At 56.7% G+C, this 17,304-nt stretch overlaps 5 protein-coding genes across 5 annotated transcripts; all 5 read left to right on the top strand.

Moving 5' to 3' along the window:
* Positions 1–757: 757 nt before the first annotated feature.
* LMXM_18_1090 (putative phosphodiesterase) lies at positions 758–2,653 on the top strand (the record flags this gene model as incomplete). The annotated part of the gene is made up of 1 exon (XM_003874074.1): positions 758–2,653. One exon carries the CDS (start codon positions 758–760, stop codon positions 2,651–2,653), a length of 1,896 nt encoding a protein of 631 aa, XP_003874123.1.
* A 2,264-nt stretch (positions 2,654–4,917) lies between these two features.
* LMXM_18_1100 (conserved hypothetical protein) lies at positions 4,918–5,613 on the top strand (the record flags this gene model as incomplete). Its single annotated transcript, XM_003874075.1, has 1 exon — positions 4,918–5,613. One exon carries the CDS (start codon positions 4,918–4,920, stop codon positions 5,611–5,613), a length of 696 nt encoding a protein of 231 aa, XP_003874124.1.
* Positions 5,614–6,402: 789 nt separating this feature from the next.
* LMXM_18_1110 (putative methyltransferase) lies at positions 6,403–8,952 on the top strand (the record flags this gene model as incomplete). The annotated part of the gene is made up of 1 exon (XM_003874076.1): positions 6,403–8,952. One exon carries the CDS (start codon positions 6,403–6,405, stop codon positions 8,950–8,952), a length of 2,550 nt encoding a protein of 849 aa, XP_003874125.1.
* Positions 8,953–10,022: 1,070 nt separating this feature from the next.
* Positions 10,023–11,090, top strand: LMXM_18_1120 (conserved hypothetical protein; the record flags this gene model as incomplete). Its single annotated transcript, XM_003874077.1, has 1 exon — positions 10,023–11,090. The coding sequence occupies one exon, from the start codon at positions 10,023–10,025 to the stop codon at positions 11,088–11,090; it is 1,068 nt and encodes a 355-aa protein (XP_003874126.1).
* A 1,541-nt stretch (positions 11,091–12,631) lies between these two features.
* Positions 12,632–13,342, top strand: LMXM_18_1130 (putative ras-related protein rab-5; the record flags this gene model as incomplete). Its single annotated transcript, XM_003874078.1, has 1 exon — positions 12,632–13,342. The coding sequence occupies one exon, from the start codon at positions 12,632–12,634 to the stop codon at positions 13,340–13,342; it is 711 nt and encodes a 236-aa protein (XP_003874127.1).
* Between the last annotated feature and the right edge of the window lie 3,962 nt (positions 13,343–17,304).

Genomic DNA, 17,304 nt, shown 5'->3' on the forward strand with positions numbered 1-17,304 from the left:
CTGTGATGTTCCTGTTTCCTTTCGTGTTTTTGTCCGTCTTTTTTTTTCGGTTTCCTTTTTCGCAGGGGTAACAGACCACATTCTGACATCCCCTCATACACACAGCTACACCCACGTTAATAGCCCGAGTGCGCCGTTTCGTTTTACATTCTATGTGTGATCGTTGAAAGCTACCTCTCTCAGACAATCAGAAGAAAAGTATGTCTTGAACATCAAGGAGCTTCATGAGCTGTTCGTGGCTACCACCCTGCCAGGAAGTATCGGAGGCGCCGAGTCTTCTTTTTTTTTGCGTTTTCCAAGCAACTGAAAGGCCACGTTTCTGTGCATGAGGATTACCACAATGCTTACGGTGAAGCACAACCGTGCGCATTCACTCAAGATATTGTGAGCGCGAGCAAGCAAATCCCGAAACTAGCCGCCCGCGTATGTCTCTGTACTCTCCCATGCGCAAACCTACCCGTCTTCGACTCTGGCGCCGTCCTTCCCTCTTTCCTAACTCTGTTTCTCTCTCTACAACAGAGCTGAAGTCTGACGCGCTTCTCGTTCTTTCGTTTTTCTTTTTTTTGGCCCATCTTCCGCCTTTTTTGCAGCTTCTCCCCAAGACGGTTTGCCCATCGCTCCAGAAAATAGCAGCAAGAGGCGAAACAGTAGACGGACACCCCACTCACCCACCAACAGGCGGCCGAAAGAATTCCCCTGTCTGAGCTTTTGCTTTTCGTTTGTCTTCCTGTGGTGCCTCGCTCTAGCAGCGGCAGCGATGGGCGACTTTCTTGAGCAGCTGCAGCAGCTGGCAAGTGTGTATGCCATCTGCGACAACCATGTCTCCGTGATGGCGGGGATGAGCGGCACGGCAGAGGAGCTGTCGTTTCGTTCCTACGACAGTTTAGAAGGCGCTTCCTACATCTGCACCCTAAACGAGAAGGCCCTTCACACAGCGAAGGCCTCGCTCTGCGACAATGCCGACTGGAGCAGCTTTTTTCGCGAGGTTCAGCTGGCATTCAACTCGGGTAAAGTAACCGTGCAGCCTGGGAATGTGCATCGAGCTGCCGGTACCGCCGCCGCGCCGGTTTCCGCTGACTCCAAAGGCCTAGCATGCTCGATGAAGGTGCATTGCTTGTCGGGGTCAGGGGAGAAGCATGCCACCTTCGTGCTTGAGCAAACCACGGAGGACCAGCAGAAGTATATTCTCGAGAGCATGCTGCAGGCGCATCACATGTATAACCACCCGAAGGAGTACGAGCAGAAGCTGCTCCAGATCACGGAAGCCAAAGCGATAGCGTGCGCGAAGCGCGAGGCACTTGATCTTGAGCTGGTCGCGCTGAACGATAATCTGACACGAAACAAGTACAAGCAGAAAATAAACAACGAACGTAAACAGGAGCTTCTTCAGAAGCTCGGCGGCTACAGCACAGAGAACACGGGAAATCTGTGGCGGACGATCCAGGAACAGCAGCAGAAGGCAGCTGGCGAGGACAACAACTCTCGACTGCCGAGCCCGCTCGGGAACCGCACCTGCAAGGACTTTGATCTTATCCTGTTTCGCATGATCAAGAGTCGGTGGCTGTCCCCAGAGCAGTGCGACGCATGCTCGCCCGCGAATCGCGTTGTGCAGCCGTTCTCCAAGGAGGACCTCGTGATCCAGGTGAGTCAACTCTCAGGTAGCCGAGCTGCGATATGGAAGGCGCTGGACTCCATCGACTCATGGAACTACCGCGTGTTTGATGTCCAGGCGGCTATGAGCGGTGACGACTACCTCTCGCTTTCTGCACAGACGCACGGCGGGTCTCTCCTGGTAACCATGTACGCACTGCTGTGCATGCACGACTTCCTGCAAAAGTTCCAGATCGACGAGGAAATTGCGCTCAACTGGATCAGCGCAGTGGAGGCGAGCTACCACGGCAACCCGTATCACAACTCGATGCACGCCGCGGATGTGCTGCAGATTACGGACTTCATCATCACACAGGGAGGGTTGGCGAAGCGGTGCAACCTAAGCGAGATCCAGGTCTTCTCTGCCTTGCTGGCTGCCTCGATCCATGACTTTGACCACCCTGGCATCAACAATAACTTCCACATCAAGACAGGCAGCTACCTTGCTACGCTGTACAACGATCGCAGTGTCCTGGAAAATCTCCACGTGAGCAGCGTTTTCGAGCTCATGAAGAACCCAGCCTTCAACATCCTAGCCAGCTTCAGTGGTGAGCAGCGTCATGAGGTCCGCGAGACGATGATAGAGATGGTGCTGGCGACGGACATGGGCTCTCACGGAAAGTACGTGGCGAATCTGAAGGGCAAGATGCAGGAGCGCTCTAGTTTCACCCAGACCGACGAGCAGAATCTCTGCCTCGCGATTGCTCTGAAAATGGCCGACATTTCAAACTGCGGGCGCCCGCTTGACATTTACCTGCGCTGGGGAGCGAAAGTGTCGGACGAGTTCTACCAGCAGGGAGACCGCGAGCGCAACCTAGGCCTCGAATGCAGTCCCTTCATGGATCGCCTTCAGCCGAGCCTTGCGAAGAGCCAGATTGCCTTCATGAACTACATCATCACCCCCTTCTTTGAGCAAGTGGCCGAGCTTCTGCCTGATATGCGCTTCGCGGTGGGTTTGGTAGAGGAAAACAAAGCGTACTGGGCCAACCACGACGACTCGTAGAGAGAACCCACCCACTGCCTTTCGTGACGCACCTGTTTCCTCACCGCCCCCCTTTTTCCGTTCTGACGCGCTCTTTGTGGAGACACAGACACGGACACGGACACACACGCACCCAGTCTTCGTTCTAGTCAGTGTCACTTCTCTTCACCGGAAGCGGGACAAGGATGTACATATCTGTTTATTGTTGCAGCTCCCACTTTCCCTTCCTCCCTCGTTGCCTCTCCTTGCGATGCTTTATTATTATTATTATTTTTGTTGTTCTCGCCGATTATTTCTTCCACGCTGATGGGAGGAACGAAAGAGCGGAGGACAAGGGGGAGAGGGGTTGAAGGAAAAGGAGTAGCACCAACTGGAACTCTCACTCGTTTTCTTCTCTTTTTTTTTTCCGTATCCTCTCAGTCGCTTCAATTTTTATTTTATTTGTTGTGGTATGAGTTTGGTGAGTTGTCGTCTTGAACGTCGAACACTTGTAATTTCTCTGATGACTTTTGACACGTGTGGGATGAGGTCCACGCTTCTCTTCTTGCTTCCTTCCCGCTTTCTCGTCCTCTCACCTTCCGTTCTTCACTTCATATGTGCATCTGTGTGCGTGTGTGTGTGTGCACGTGTGGGTAAGGAGTCTGTTGCACACGCTTCTTTGCCTCTCTTACGTTTTTGTTTGCGCTTTCCCCTCTCATCCCAACCTCCGTGTTTTTATGTTGTATTTTTACGCTTGCTTTCAACCCTGTTTGTGTTTCCGCCGCCGTTTTTATTTTTCCGCTCCTCAGTGATGGTTTGTGGTGCTGCCTGAATTGCCGTTTTGGATACACGCGGGCTTTGTCTTGACGAGGTTTACCTCTTTCTTTCCTTCCCTCGGGGTTGTCGCAGGGCGCCCTAACTTCCTCCCCTTCCCCCCTCCCGATTCTTTGCTCCCCCTTCTGTACAGCAAGAGAGAGAGAGAGGGCACCGTCCACCTTCTTCGTTTCTCTCTGTTTTCTTCGCCTCTTCGATGATGCGCTTAGTTTGACTGACGCGGTGCAGCGGGTCGAGCTTACATCCTTTTGCCGTATTTTTTTTTTGCATTTCCGTTTGACGATTACGGTTCTAAGCGCCTCGTGTATGGCGGTGACAAGCCACTAGCCTGTGAAAAAAAACAAGAAAAGGCGTTGCCAATGCGAAAAAGGGTGCGCTACTGGAGAGGAGGATGCGCGTTGGTGTCATCTTTGGTGTTTTCCATCGCTGAGCCGATACATTTCGACGTTAGGCCTTATCGACGCCTGGCCGGCACTTCTCCACAAGGATTTTGTCACTGCCGTTTGAACTCGGCAGCCAGGTTATGACTTTCATCTCTTGCTTCTGGAGCATAGCTCACCCCCCTTTGAATCCTTCTCTTCCCGAGTCCAACGACTCCTCTCCCTTTCTCGGCTCCTCTATTCCACTGCCCACGTTCGTCGACGTTTCTCGGTTTCATTCTACTCCCTTTTTCCCTGCACGGAGGAGAAGGAGAAGGACTGAGTCTCAAAATTCTGTCTCTACACGGCTTGCCAGTGTCAGCACTCGTCCCGTTACTTTATTTCACACCGCGCGCAGGACGACACTCACCCACATCCCTACACACTGCACAGTGTCAAGGTGCATTATCTGGATAGTTTCTCCTTTTCCCTTTTTTTCGCGGAACACATTCTTCCTCTCTATCACTACTTGCTTACCTTTGTTGGGAGCCCGCTACCGTTTTTTCTTTCGTGTCTTTGTGCTGGCGATTAAATACACACATATATATATATAGTGCTTCGATCATCGTGGGTCTTTGTATCTGTGTGCACCTCGCGCAACACACTTCTCTCAGGGCGATTGCTTTTTTTTTAAGTAGTCTATTGGTCATAGACTCTGCGATAGTGCGCGTTCCAGGGACGAGCTGCAGTCTGCACACTTCACCGCCTCATCACCTTGGCGTTATTATTATTATTTTAAGCTTCCCGCAGGGTTTGTCTGCAAGTTGACTCAGAGTCTTTTACTCCAGCGCACACCATCAAACATTAGCCATGCATCTTTCTGAGCTTTGCCGGGACTCCGACATCGACGTGATCATTGCTCGCCTTCGCCAGGTAGCACCCCTAGAGCCCGCGCCGGCTTTCTCTTTGCCCGAAGGAGCAGCAGATGACGACACGACTCCCGCAACTGGACACTCGGACTTTCATGGGCTGTGGAGCTATCAGGACAATGACGGGCGTACAGCCTTCCATTGGGCCATAGCGCTCAAGAACTTTGATCTGGCTCGCAAGTTGATGCAGGTACCGTACAATTCGCCTGTGCTGACCGAAGATGAGGAGTGGAGTACACCCTTTGCCACTGCCTGTAGCGTTGGGGGACCGCTAGACTTACTGAGAGAGATCTTGGACCGAAGTGTGGCTGAGTTTGCCGCGCACATGAAGCAGAAGGAGTCCCAGCAAAACCCCACTTCCGAGGAGCAGAACAGCAGCAGTGCCCCCCTGACCGAGGTTGCCCAGGGGAGGAGCGACGAAAAGTCGACAAGGCTCTTGTCAGACATGCCAGGAGTTTCGCAGCCCGTCGATGCCACTCCGGCTTCTATTAGCGCTGTACTTGTTGACGCCGAGGATGCGACGGGACAAACACCTCTGCTGCTAGCTGTGGGACGTGGGCACCTGAGCATTGTGCGCTTCTTGCTGGAGAACGGTGCAGATTTAATGCATCAAAATCGTAGGGGTCAGTCGTGCCTGCATCGCGCCGTGAACCGCGGAAACATGGAGCTCGTTGAGTTTCTTGTTTCGACAAGTGAGAAGAACAACGCGAAGAACAAGGCAGCGCATCGCGCGTGGATGGACCTGCGGGACAAACACGGCGACTCCGCGCTCTTCTACGCGTCCATGGATAACAATGAGGAGATTGGCCGGTACCTGCTGCGGCACGGCGCCGATCGCGAGCTGCGCAATGCAGACGGCAAAGCATTCTGGGAGGTGTAGACATCGCAAAAGACAAGAGACGCTGAGCGGAGGCGGAAAAATCGTCAACTTCCGTTCTCATGTAGCATATGTTGAGAAGCCCATCGCTGTTCTTGAGGGCAACGACTTATGCGGCTGTGCACGGCTACTTTTTGTGAGAGGGGGGCAACAATCCAGGATCGCCTTGCACATGTGCTTCTTGCTGCTTATCACCTCCCTTCTCTCCATATGTCGCCGCTTTCCCATCAAAGTGTGTGCATTAAGTTGAGAACACAGTGATCATCTTGGCTTGTATCACATTTTTTCTTGTTCTTTTCTTTGGGGGAGGTCCAAACAAAAGGAAAAGGGTCCACATAATGGTCGTGACCCACTCGCCACCATACGCGCCGTGGGAAGGGAGAGGTGGGGGGGGTGTACAGCAACACCGCCACATGTACACACGGTATGCCGGTTTGGGACTCTTTTGAAAAGCGAGAAGAGAGAGACAGGACGCTTCTGCAAGTATGATCTTTGTCATTGTTTCTTCTTGAGCGGCACCGCAGGAGCCCTTGTGTCGCTTGCGACGCCGCTGCGCATAGTTCGGCGTCTCTGTCGAACGCTTCGGCCCGTTGCACCACGGGGTGTCACCCATGCTCGACCACGGCCCGTGCTTCCCTCGCTTGGTTCGTGTTTGTTCTGCTCTCGTGCGCCACCTCTTTTTTTCGTCTCTTCTCCATTTCGTCCCAATCAACTCTCTGCGCCCCCACCCCTCTCTCACTTCCGTCCCTTCTGTACAACATACCGAACATCTTACCTTGGAAAGTGGCCGTCATGAAGCGTCGTGAGCAGCGCCGACAGCGTGAGCGCGAGCAGCTGCCGGCTGCCTTGATGAAGCTGGCCCAACTCATTCCATCCGCCGAGGATGGGCGCAGCTACCTTGCAAGGGAGTTCGCCGACATCACACAGGACAAAGCAGGGTTGAATGGACCGTGCTCCGCGGAGGGATGTTGGCACGATGATGACGCAGGCGACGCGTGGATCTGCGGCAGCGGGCTCGAGAAACTGCTGTCGGTTCTAGGAGAGGAGGCGTGTCCTGATGGGGTTTTCGATATTGTTCGTATCACTCGCCGCGTGCCGCGCAGCCAATCCACGATTGACAGAATCAACGTGGCAGAGTTGTGTTTTGCTCTTTCCCAGGCTTCCGGTCCGGTGAATGTCCACGAGCGACGTCGCACTGCTGCTGCCATGTCCGGACCGCTGGACGAGACGATACCTCTTCTGCAGTACTACCGGGGCAGTCGATTTGACGCCATTGTGCGTGGCGAGGACCCGTCTTCTCCTGCGGGTCGACAAGCCGCCGCCGCCGCCGCACTATCGGAGGAAAACGGCAGCCATCCTGAGATCACCTCTGAAGGCAACGACAGCAGAAAGAACGTCGACTCGGAATGGCCGGCATTCGTGCAGAGCATGTCTACGCCGCTTCCCATGACGCTTCGCCTGCACCACTGCGAGCGTGCTTTGGAGACCATCGCAACCCGCATTCTCACCACACCCGACATTGCCGCCGTGGTGCGTCCCGTGGCTGCCTTTCCGTCCAGTTCTGGTCTCTACTCCTGCAGCAACAGCGACTACCACAGCCACAAGCGCGTGGAGTACGTCTGCCGCACCCTGCACACTGCCAGCGCCGTGTCATTTCAGGAGGTGGTATCGGCGATACCGGTGTTTGTGCTGGATGTGCAGCCGCAACACACTGTCGTGGATCTCTGCGCGGCACCTGGGAGCAAAACAGTGCAGGCGTTGGACACGATGCTGAGCGGTGGGTGGTCTGCAGACGTCTGTCGAGGGGTGCTCATCGCAAACGAAAAGGACAGAGTGAAGGCGACGCAGACACTTCCGGCGCGGCTGAAGCGCTACCACGCCCCGAACGTGATGACGACCCGATGTGACGGTGTGCAGTGGCCGCGTTTGTACCTTGACGATCCTACGAACCCGAGCAGCGAGCCGCAAGAACGGCAGTTTGACCGCATCATTTGCGACGTCCCGTGCAGCGGCGACGGCACCATCCGCAAGGAGCGTTCCATCGCCACAACATGGTCGCCAAGCTACGTGAAGTCCCTCGTGCCAACCCAACGTGCGTTGCTGTACCGCGGCCTTGACCTTTTGGCCACAGGGGGCATTCTCGTCTATAGCACGTGCAGCATGAATCCGAAGGAGGACGAGGAGGTGGTTTGTGTCGGGTTGGAGACTTTCGGCGACAGTGTCGAGCTCATCGACGTGAATGCGGTTCTACAGCAGAGGGGATGTCACCTGCACTCGGCAGGAGGCATTCTCTCCCCGAATGTAGAGGGGTTGCAGCACCCGGTGCTGCCGCCGACGTACGACGGCAATAAGGTCCTGCGCATTTTGCCGCATCGTGATGACACCGGCGGGTTCTTTGTGGCGGCTTTCCGCAAAGTAAAGCAGCCAGACTGGACGGCGCCCACAGTGGTTCGACACAAGCTGAACCACTGGACGAAAGGCAAGCTGTGGGCGCCGGTTGGCGTCGAGGACGAGGCGTGGGTTAACATATCAACCTTCTATGGATTTAACCGCCATGACGAAGCGAGCTTCGTTTACTATGACGCCGCTAGCTCTTCGTCCGGGAAAGGCCTCGTGCCTCTGTATCACCTCAATCCAAATGGTGGGCCCATACGCCGCATCGTGCTCTCGACTCCCGCGCTGGCGGATATGGTGCTGCGCACACGTCCGTACAAGGGCCCTGGCGTGGAAGTGGTGTCCGTCGGTGTGCGCGCCTTCGAGGCATACGACGGGAAGTTTTTGCCCGCTGCGGCCTGCCGGTGGCGCGCCGTCGTCGAGTCCGCCTCTTTTCTGGCACCGCGCTTTACTGCCCGAAGGCTGCACTTCCGCGTTTCGAAGCACAAGCAGCTACTCGAGGATCTGCTCCGAAACGGCCACGTTTACCTGCGAGACCACTGGAGGGCAGTGCTGGGCGGGGATCCTGCTGTTGTAGCCGCTAATGCGAATCCGAAGGCGCTGGTCAAGCCTGGGAGCCGACTCGAGGCGTTGCTAACGCAAGGTAGTTGTGAATCTACCATCTCTGACGAGGAGTTGGCGGTGCTGCTGGCAAGCCAGGTGGAGATAGGGTGCGTTTTGGTGGGCATCATCTCCGACGAGCCGACCGATGCAGCCGCTGGTCCGTGGTACATAAGCGCGACGCTGAGCAGGCACAAGCTGGAGCTCGCTATCGATGGCTCTCTGCGTGCGTTCGGGCTGATGGCATTTTTTGGCATTCACGACGTTGAGCGTGCCTCGCTGGTCGGGAACAACACCGGGAGTGCGGTCGCAGACGAAGCACCGGAGGAGCAGGCAAAAGAGGCGTAGCACCGGAAGCTTCACACGGCGTGGTGTGGCGTGACTGGTGTGCTTTCACTGCAGTGGGTTATTGTGACTACAGTTGCGTTCGATTTCAGTCAAAGAGACCGTGACGCCTGTCTGCACTGTTGATCTTTTCCCTTTTTTTTGTGGGTGCGTAGTATTGTAAGCGAGTAACCGCATCTTCACCGGCTAAACCGCCAAACTTCATGAGTCGCAGGAGCAGCATAGTTGGCGACGAACTTCTCATTACGTGTGTGAGGGGAGAAAAGAAAAAAATGGAGGGGTGATGACTGAGTTTTCAACAGGCGCGACGCGTCTCTCTGTGCGTGTGCGTGCGCTGGATTCGTTTCTCTGGCTTTCCCACGAAGGGGATGCGTCGTCGCGCGATACACGCGCATCGGAATGCATGGCCGCTGTTGCTCTGTGCACTGGTGCCTTCTTGAAGGTGCGGCTGGTATTGGAGTGGGGTTGAGGGTCGCCGAAGGAACGCGCGCTTTCTGAACAGCTCACGAGCGGAGCCTTTGCTACTTGGGCCAACTCTTCTCCACTACGAACTCTCTTTCGATATCTTCCATCCATCTTCCCTGTCTTGCTATTTGGTCCTTATCCACCTTTGCGTCACTACGAAGGGAAGTCAAGGCTTGGCACACGGCAGCATCCACACAAGCGGCACCCTTGACCATCTTTGTGGCTCCGTTCCATTTCATTCACTAGTGCACGATATTATTGGCGTTTTTCTTCTGTGTTGTTGCCCTCCTCTCTCTCCCTTGCTCCCGTTGCGCCATTTCGATACACGCAAGGGTCGCCCTTTCGTGCCTTCTATCTTACGTCGGCATCGCCCCGATTGCTCGTGGCGTTTTCTCTTCACCGTTTTCCAGTCTCTGTACGTTGCGCATATTCGCCCCTTTCCGCTTCCTTGTCAGACAGTGCGGCCAAGGTGAGGCTGGCCGGGTGTGCGGGCGGTCTTGTTTCCCCATAGCCCCGTGCTTCCCACTCACCCTCCCTCCGTGTTTCCGTAACTCCGTGTTTTCTTTTTTTTTGTGGTTTCGACCCCTTTTTTTGTTGTAATCAGCACCATGCAGGTCGGTGTGTGTGACAGGGATGATCAGCTGTGCCAGTATGAGGGCTGCACAGAGATCGATCTCCTACCTGCCCGGTGCTCCAACTGCGACAAGCGATTCTGCACCCACCATCTCTCCCACAGCGCACATCACTGTCCGGCCGTGGCGGATGTGCGGGTCGGGACGTGCCCCATATGCTATCGCGTTGTACCGTTGGAGTACCCGCGCCAACGCATGGATGAGGCGGTGTCCCGGCACATCGACCGGGGATGTCGCGATGTACCGCAGCACAGCTCATTTTACGGCGGCGCCGCGGCGAAAGGTCGGCCCGGTCAGGCGAGCGGTCGCCGTTTGGGTGGCTCGGTCCGGCCGTGCAGCATTCAAGATTGTCACGAGGCCTCCGAGACGCGCGTGAAGTGTGACCAATGCGGCCAGACATTCTGCCTTCAGCACCGCGGACCTCTGCAGCACCACTGCCGCGCCGCCGCCGCCATGCGCAGCACCGCCGCGTCCTCCCCTTCGGAGCGGGATGCAGGGATGCTGGTGCCTCTGCCGGGTGGCAAGGCGGCTTCCGTAGCATGTCTGCTCACTCATCCCGCCAACACTCCCGAAAAGGCGGTGGGCAAGGCGACAGAACTGCCCTCGGATATGGTGACATGCCTCGTGTGCTTCATCATACCTACCTCTGTGTTCAAGAAGGACGGCAACACCGGCTGCGACGAGTTCGAGCCGGTGCCCTCGTTCTTCATGTTCATGCCCAAGAACACAGCACTAGGCCGTCTCCTGGACACGGCTGTGGATCGTGCCGCCATGAGCTCACCGGCCGTGCGCACCGGAAAACCCTGGAACTTGTTCGCTGTCACGCTGCCCATCCACACCGAGGCCGAGGCAGCCTACTATTCTCCTCTTCCACTCTCGACGGTGGTGAGAAAGAGTGCCGTCGGCATGGCGGAGCGCACTATTGTGTTTCTCTCGCCGCTCGAAGCCTTGCCCGAGAGCGTGATTAAGGCGGTGAAGGACTTGGATAGGAAGGGGGTGTGGGTGTCCACGTCGTCCTCCAGTCAAGGCTGTCAAGTGATGTGATGAGGCGAGAGGAGGGAGGGGAGAGGCAGATGAACAGGAGGGAGGGCGACGGATGAGGGGAGCATCGGATGTGTGGGCTTGGATAAGCGGTGGCTGCCTCTCTCTCTTGTTCTCATTGGCGTTGTACGCCCCTCCTCCCTCCCCCAGCCACCCACCTCTCTCCCTCTCCCTTTGTTTGTTTCTCCACCCGCTGCATCCATTTTGCTCTTTTCGTCGCTACTTCGCGCGTGCTCTTCCACCGCGGTCGCCACTACCCCACCTTTTCTCCCTTGCCCCTTCCTTCACAGCCTCCATCGCAGGCGTTGGTGATGGACATACTGACTTGTCTCCTCTCTCCGTCTTTTCGCTGCCACTTCTTCCCTCCCTCATCTTGGGCAAGGGGACCGATGCAGCTTCATGAGGAAGGGATGTCGGAGTCCTCGGCGACGGTCTACTCCCTCTTTTATTCGTCTGCGTTTTCTGATGGACACACCCACGCACACGGGGAAACATACGTATTCGGCCTTATTGCACCTTTTCTTAGTATTTGATAGCAGGCGAGGTTCGTCATGGGGGTGGGGACTGAGTGAAGGGGAGGAGGCGCGTCATCCTCTTTCTTTGTTGGTGTCTGTACCGAAAGCAAGATGCGCCTTCCCTTCCCCTCACCTTCTCCACCTCCTCCGACTCGGCCTTTCCACTTCTTTCCGCGCTTCCCTTCCTCCGCCTGCTCCCTCCAAGCAAGTAACCAGCTGCATTCATGTCTGCTCGCATGCGTCAACAAATCCAGATTTCTTTGTCTGTCTCGCCAGCCGCACACGTCACGCTCGGCGCTCCTGCTCTCGTTTTCGAATTGGCTCGATTCACATGTTGCACCTGATGCCCCCCTCCCCTCCGCATCGCAGAGGCACTGGGGTGGCATTGCGTCCCTGTCCTCTGAGCGAACCTCTCTCCTCCACGCCCTCCTCCCTCTTCCTCCCTCGCGCGCCTTTGCTTATGTGTGTGTGTGTGGGGGGTCGTCTGCCCTCGCCATGGAGACACAGCCCAGTTCAGCTTCGACAACAAAAGCTGCATCTTATCAGCCCACCTTCCCCCCTGTACAACGGCAACAAAGAGCAACCGATCAATCCACTTCGTTCTGCGACTCACATTTCCGTCCGTGTGTGTGTCTCTCTGTCTCGCTCTCCATATTTCCTGTGCTCCCTTCACACACACACACGCACACATCGCCACATATATATATATATATGTGGGTAGTTTGTTTTCTAGTATTTGCTGATTTCCGCCTTTCCGTTTCTCTGTGCTGTGTGCATATCCCCCCTTGCTTCATCCAAACGGATACACACACACATACAGGCACATAAACGTACACTGACAGACACACGCTGACATTCTCGTTGAGTTCACGCACAGCGCTGCGCTTTGAGTTAACATACGGTTGAACGCAAGGGAAGGACACGCCACAAGCACGCTTGGCGAGCTTTACGCATACACTTACACTTGCTCTACTATTTCTGCTCACTGGGAAAGAACATATACACCGACAAAGCAACATCACCCACAAAATGAACATCCACCCACCTCAGCTGATGGAGGCGACGTCCGCGAAGATAGTGATGCTCGGGGAGTCCGGTACCGGCAAGAGCTCCATCGCGCTCCGCTTTACGCGCAACGAGTTCTTAGCCAACCAGGAGACCACCATCGGTGCTGCCTTTCTGTCCAAGACGGTGATGATACCGCCGCCGCGCGGCGCCGCGGGTGCCCCCGGCGGTGCCCCCTCTGCTCACGCTCTTCAACAGCAGATGCGAGCACTGAAGTATGAGATTTGGGATACGGCGGGGCAGGAGCGGTTTCGCTCTCTCGCCCCGATTTACTACCGTGGCGCCTGCGGTGCTCTTGTCGTGTACGACATCACGAATAGCGAGAGCCTCAAGAAGGCGCAGACTTGGATCAAGGAGCTCCGAGCAAACGCGGACCCGTCACTCATTATCGTCCTTGTCGGGAACAAGAAGGACTTGGAGTCTCTGCGGCAGGTGTCCTTCGAGGATGGCCAGCGTCTCGCTGCCGAGGAGCAGCTCGCCGCCTTCTACGAGGCATCTGCAAAGGACAACAACAATGTGGAGCAGGTGTTTCTCGATTTAGCTGCCAAGCTCCTCGACCAGGGCTTGGGCAACCGTGGCGGGGCCGCTGGAGGTGCACGCGGCGGCGTGGTTGCACCGCGCGGCGAGCGCGTAGAACAGAGCAACGAGTCGGCTGCCCAGTCTACGTGCTGCTGATCCCCTCTCCGGACAACCTTCGTGTTGCCATTCTCCTCTTCCTCCTCTGTGGCGTTGTTCGTTTCTTCTTCGAGAAGAAGAAACGTGAAAGGGCCGATGCACCCAAACAAGGAACAGAGGAGGGAGAGGGAGAGCCGTATAACACAGACGAATCCTCAGCGGAGTGCACATCAGCTGAGCGCGGCGCAAGGTGGATTCCGCTGCCGCGTTCTCGACGGCCTAGAATCGCCTTTTCTTGTGCTTTTTTGACCCCCTCTTCTTTTTTATATGTTATTGACTCTCTGCCTCCACCCGTCCCTTTTCGTTTTCGACGTTGCCGGGGGGGGGCTTTGACTGCTGTGTGTGATTTCCCCCCCTCCTCTCTTTCCCTGGTGTCCGTGATTTGCGCGTTGGCTCTGTCGATGCCATCCACGTATGACAGAATCAGCTACTGAGGTGCACGCCGCAGTACATGCGCACGAGCGGGAACGCCACGGCGCCAGCCCTCGTCTCTTTTTGGTTCCCTTTGTTTTCTTCTGGTGCTTCCAGCTGCTGCTGCTGCTGTTGTTGTGGTGCCCGACACCCCCTGCCTACACGTGTGGGATATACACAAAAAAAACACGCGCACAAGCATACACATAGTGAAACTGGGTGCGCGTGCACGAAGTCCCTTGCGTAAAGACGTAGCTGGCAGGAATGGCGCGTGACTTCGGGATTCAAGGCTGCGGTTTTCTTTCTCTCCTTGCTTTGTCCTCTACGCATATAGCACCACTCTCTTACACATTTCTCTGAGGCTCGATGAGTGTTACGTGTGTGTGCCACGCATGGCGGCAAGAGACACGCAACAGCACCCAGACAGGCACATGCTCACAGACGCGTTGCGGTTACGAGAAACGAAAAAGAGGAACGAGAAGGAGAGCTAAGGTGCGGGGATGGATAGTGGGTCTCAGCACTGTGCCGTTTCTTCCCGTTTCTTCTCTGCCCTCACCCTTGCATGCCGGCCAGTGGATGTGCTGTCCACTTGACCCTTGTGTGTGTGTTGTCTCTGCTCGCACGTTGCTTCGTCTTGAGGGGGGGGGACTGTCCACAGGAAGGAGGTAGTGCCATGTTGCCAGTACTGCCAAGCGGGGGGGGGTCTGCGCTACGCTACCGAGATGATTCTTGGGCAGACATGTACAGGCAACCGAGAAGAGACAAATTGTAATAAAAAGACAAAGCACTGGCCCCAGTGACACCTTCGACACGGAAGAGGAGGAGGCGCGGAGAGCGGTAGAGGAGCGGGGGGGGGGAGTAGGATGGGGGGGGGAAACGGCCGAAGAAACGGTGCCCCATCGTATTCATTTTTCTTTTCTTTTTTTGCCCTGGCGGATGAACTGCTTTCGTTTATGCGTTTCGGCGCTGCTGCTGCGTGCTTGCTCGATACGCGTTTCTCTGCCACAGCCCCCCTCTCCTCTTTTTTTTTCCAGTGTCGCGCTGTGTCTTCGTGTTTCTCTTTTTATGATGGCTGTCTGCGAACTGTCGTCCGTATGTCCGCGGTCTTCTCCGGATTGAAGGGGTCGGTGGTCGTCTGTGCACTTCTGCGTGCATGCGCGTACAGCTGAGTGGCGACATGCATGGACAACCGACGAGCAGGAAGAAAAAACCCGTTTCCGCGCGTGTGTTCTCTCATCTTGTCAACGCCCACTCGTGTTGTTGAACCCGCCCCCCTCTTCCTCTCTCTCTGCTTTTGTGGGCTGTTCAGTTGATGTTTTCTGCGTGCCTCTTTTTTTTCGTCGCTCTCGTTCATCCGTGATCTCACTTGCTCACTTCCTCTTCCTACTTCGCAGGCCACACGAAAGCGAAGCGAAGGACAGGGTGTGCCCGGTGTATGTCTGGGCACCACGTTGTATGCATGTGCTTCTCTACCTGTATGGTTTTCAAATCACCTTTTTCTTCGCCCCTTTATGGGAGGGGGACTCCTCCCCCCAGTGCGCGGTATCGCAGGGTGCAGTATCCCTACTCTGTGTGTCCGAGGTAGCCAAACAGCGCCCCACCCCCAACCTCTCGTATCTCCTGCCGATGCCGAACCACTTATGGTGGTGAGAAGGTCAAGCACCAACGACGTAGGGGGAGGTCAGCGCTATGCATTGCTGCTGATGTTGGCGGTCAGGTCCTGGATGGCGTTGCGTTGTGGAGCGACCTGCGACAGCGCACACGCTTGTGTCACCCATGTGACTGGCAATGTGTCAGCGCGACTCAAGTGCATCGTACCCGGCCCCACAGACTGCCTCCTGGTGAGGGAACCAGCTCTACCCTGAGAGGGATGCGCCATGGGTGGCGACCGGCACGATGGGAGCCGCTGTGAGGCAACCCGCGAAGGGGACGGGTGGTGGATGCAGTTCGAGACGGGGGCTGCGCTTTTAGATGGCTGAGTCGGCACGTTGCTGTAATGCGTGTTCAGCGCTGCTTCGCACGACGCGGGTGGGGGTCCTTGTGACCGGGCCGCAGAGGGGGCGGAGGGGGGAGCTCATGTTCTATTGGAGGAGAATTGCCACCTTGACAGCGCAACATTTGAATCACCCTTTTTCTTTTCGTTTTCTTGCTGTTCGCCGTTGCTTTGCTTTTTCGGTCTTCGTCGTTGCCGTTGACTTTTTCCCCGTTCGCGTCTCCGTGTTGCGGTGCTTCACTTGTCTTCTCTTCTTTTTTACTTTCTCTTTTGCATCTTGCGTCGTCTGTCGTATACACGCACGGGTGGGGGTGGTGTGCTGCCTGCTGCCCCGCTGGCGCTGTGGTGGCCCCCACCCCCGCCAGAGCCCCGGCCCCCACCTGTGTTTGCCATGGGGGCAACCGACCCGGCGTTGCGGCCGGTATCCTGCGCGGGGTTTGCGGATCGCTGGGGGCTGAAAGCACACCCCGTCTGACGCAACGACCTGGTTACGCACGCCCCGCTCGGTCGGCATGGGTTTTCCCCCGTCCTGCGTGTGCGGCGGCCCCTCCGGCGGGCGCGCGGTGGGCTCCCTGTGCGCTGGTACGTGCGGGTCGGAGGGTTGGCGAAGCGGCCGCGAGGAGACGCATGCGACTCAGCCCCGCCGTGCATGGTGGCACGCCCGGCGTCTCCCAGGTCGGGCCGTGTGGGCTGATGTGGCGCCGGTGCCGGAAGCGTGCTGGGAACGCCCCGGGTAACACCACCGAGCCCCCCAGATCCCGACCAAGGGGGGGGCCTCCGCGCCGTATTGTGGGACGCCGCGGCTTGAAGAGGCTGAGGGAAAAACATGGCACGCCGGCCGAGTGCAGGGTCTGGGAGGGCCCTGACCTGCGGCTGGCCGACTCCCTCCCTGGCTTCATCTGGCATGTGCCTGCGCCACCGCCTGGTTACCCGCCCGGCGGGCGCCACCGCTTCCGCCCTCGGTCAGGGGCGTGCGGTCGGCTGGGGTGTCTGCCTGACGCTGATCGCGCGGCGCGTATGGGAAGAAGGGACAAGGACGGGCAAGAAGGGCTCGCTAGACGCATGACCCCCATTCGACTGCCGACGGCTCGCTCTGGTCGACCAGGGTTTAGCCGAAGTGCGACCGAGGCAGGTGCGCTGTGGCTGTGTGTCTTTGTGTGTGTGCGTGTGCTCTGACGTTTTCTTTTGCCTCTTAGGCGCGTGTCTTGTGCATGTCTTGGTTGTCTCTATGCGACACTGAAGCTCTCGCTCTGGCGCCTTGGAGTGGTCTAATGCTGGTCCTGCGCTGGCACACTCCCTCTCTTGCTCTCCCGTGGAGGAATCCCCCCCTCACACCAAAAAAGAAAAACCGTACCAAGAGAGGTGCGAACTGGCGAAGACAAGACTGCAACGAGGCGCAGCCGTCACGATCACCACCACCACGGGTGGGCACACAGGTGCCCATGAAACTGCGTTAAAAGGGTTCAACAACGTCGTTTCAGCGCAAGGGCAACTGTTGACAGTCATGCTTTGAGTAAGAGCGAGGGAACGCGGCAGGGAGTTGAAACGGGAGGCGCAC

Source organism: Leishmania mexicana, chromosome 18 (assembly GCF_000234665.1).
Source record: "Leishmania mexicana MHOM/GT/2001/U1103 complete genome, chromosome 18".
NCBI classification, from domain to species: Eukaryota; Euglenozoa; class Kinetoplastea; order Trypanosomatida; family Trypanosomatidae; genus Leishmania; species Leishmania mexicana.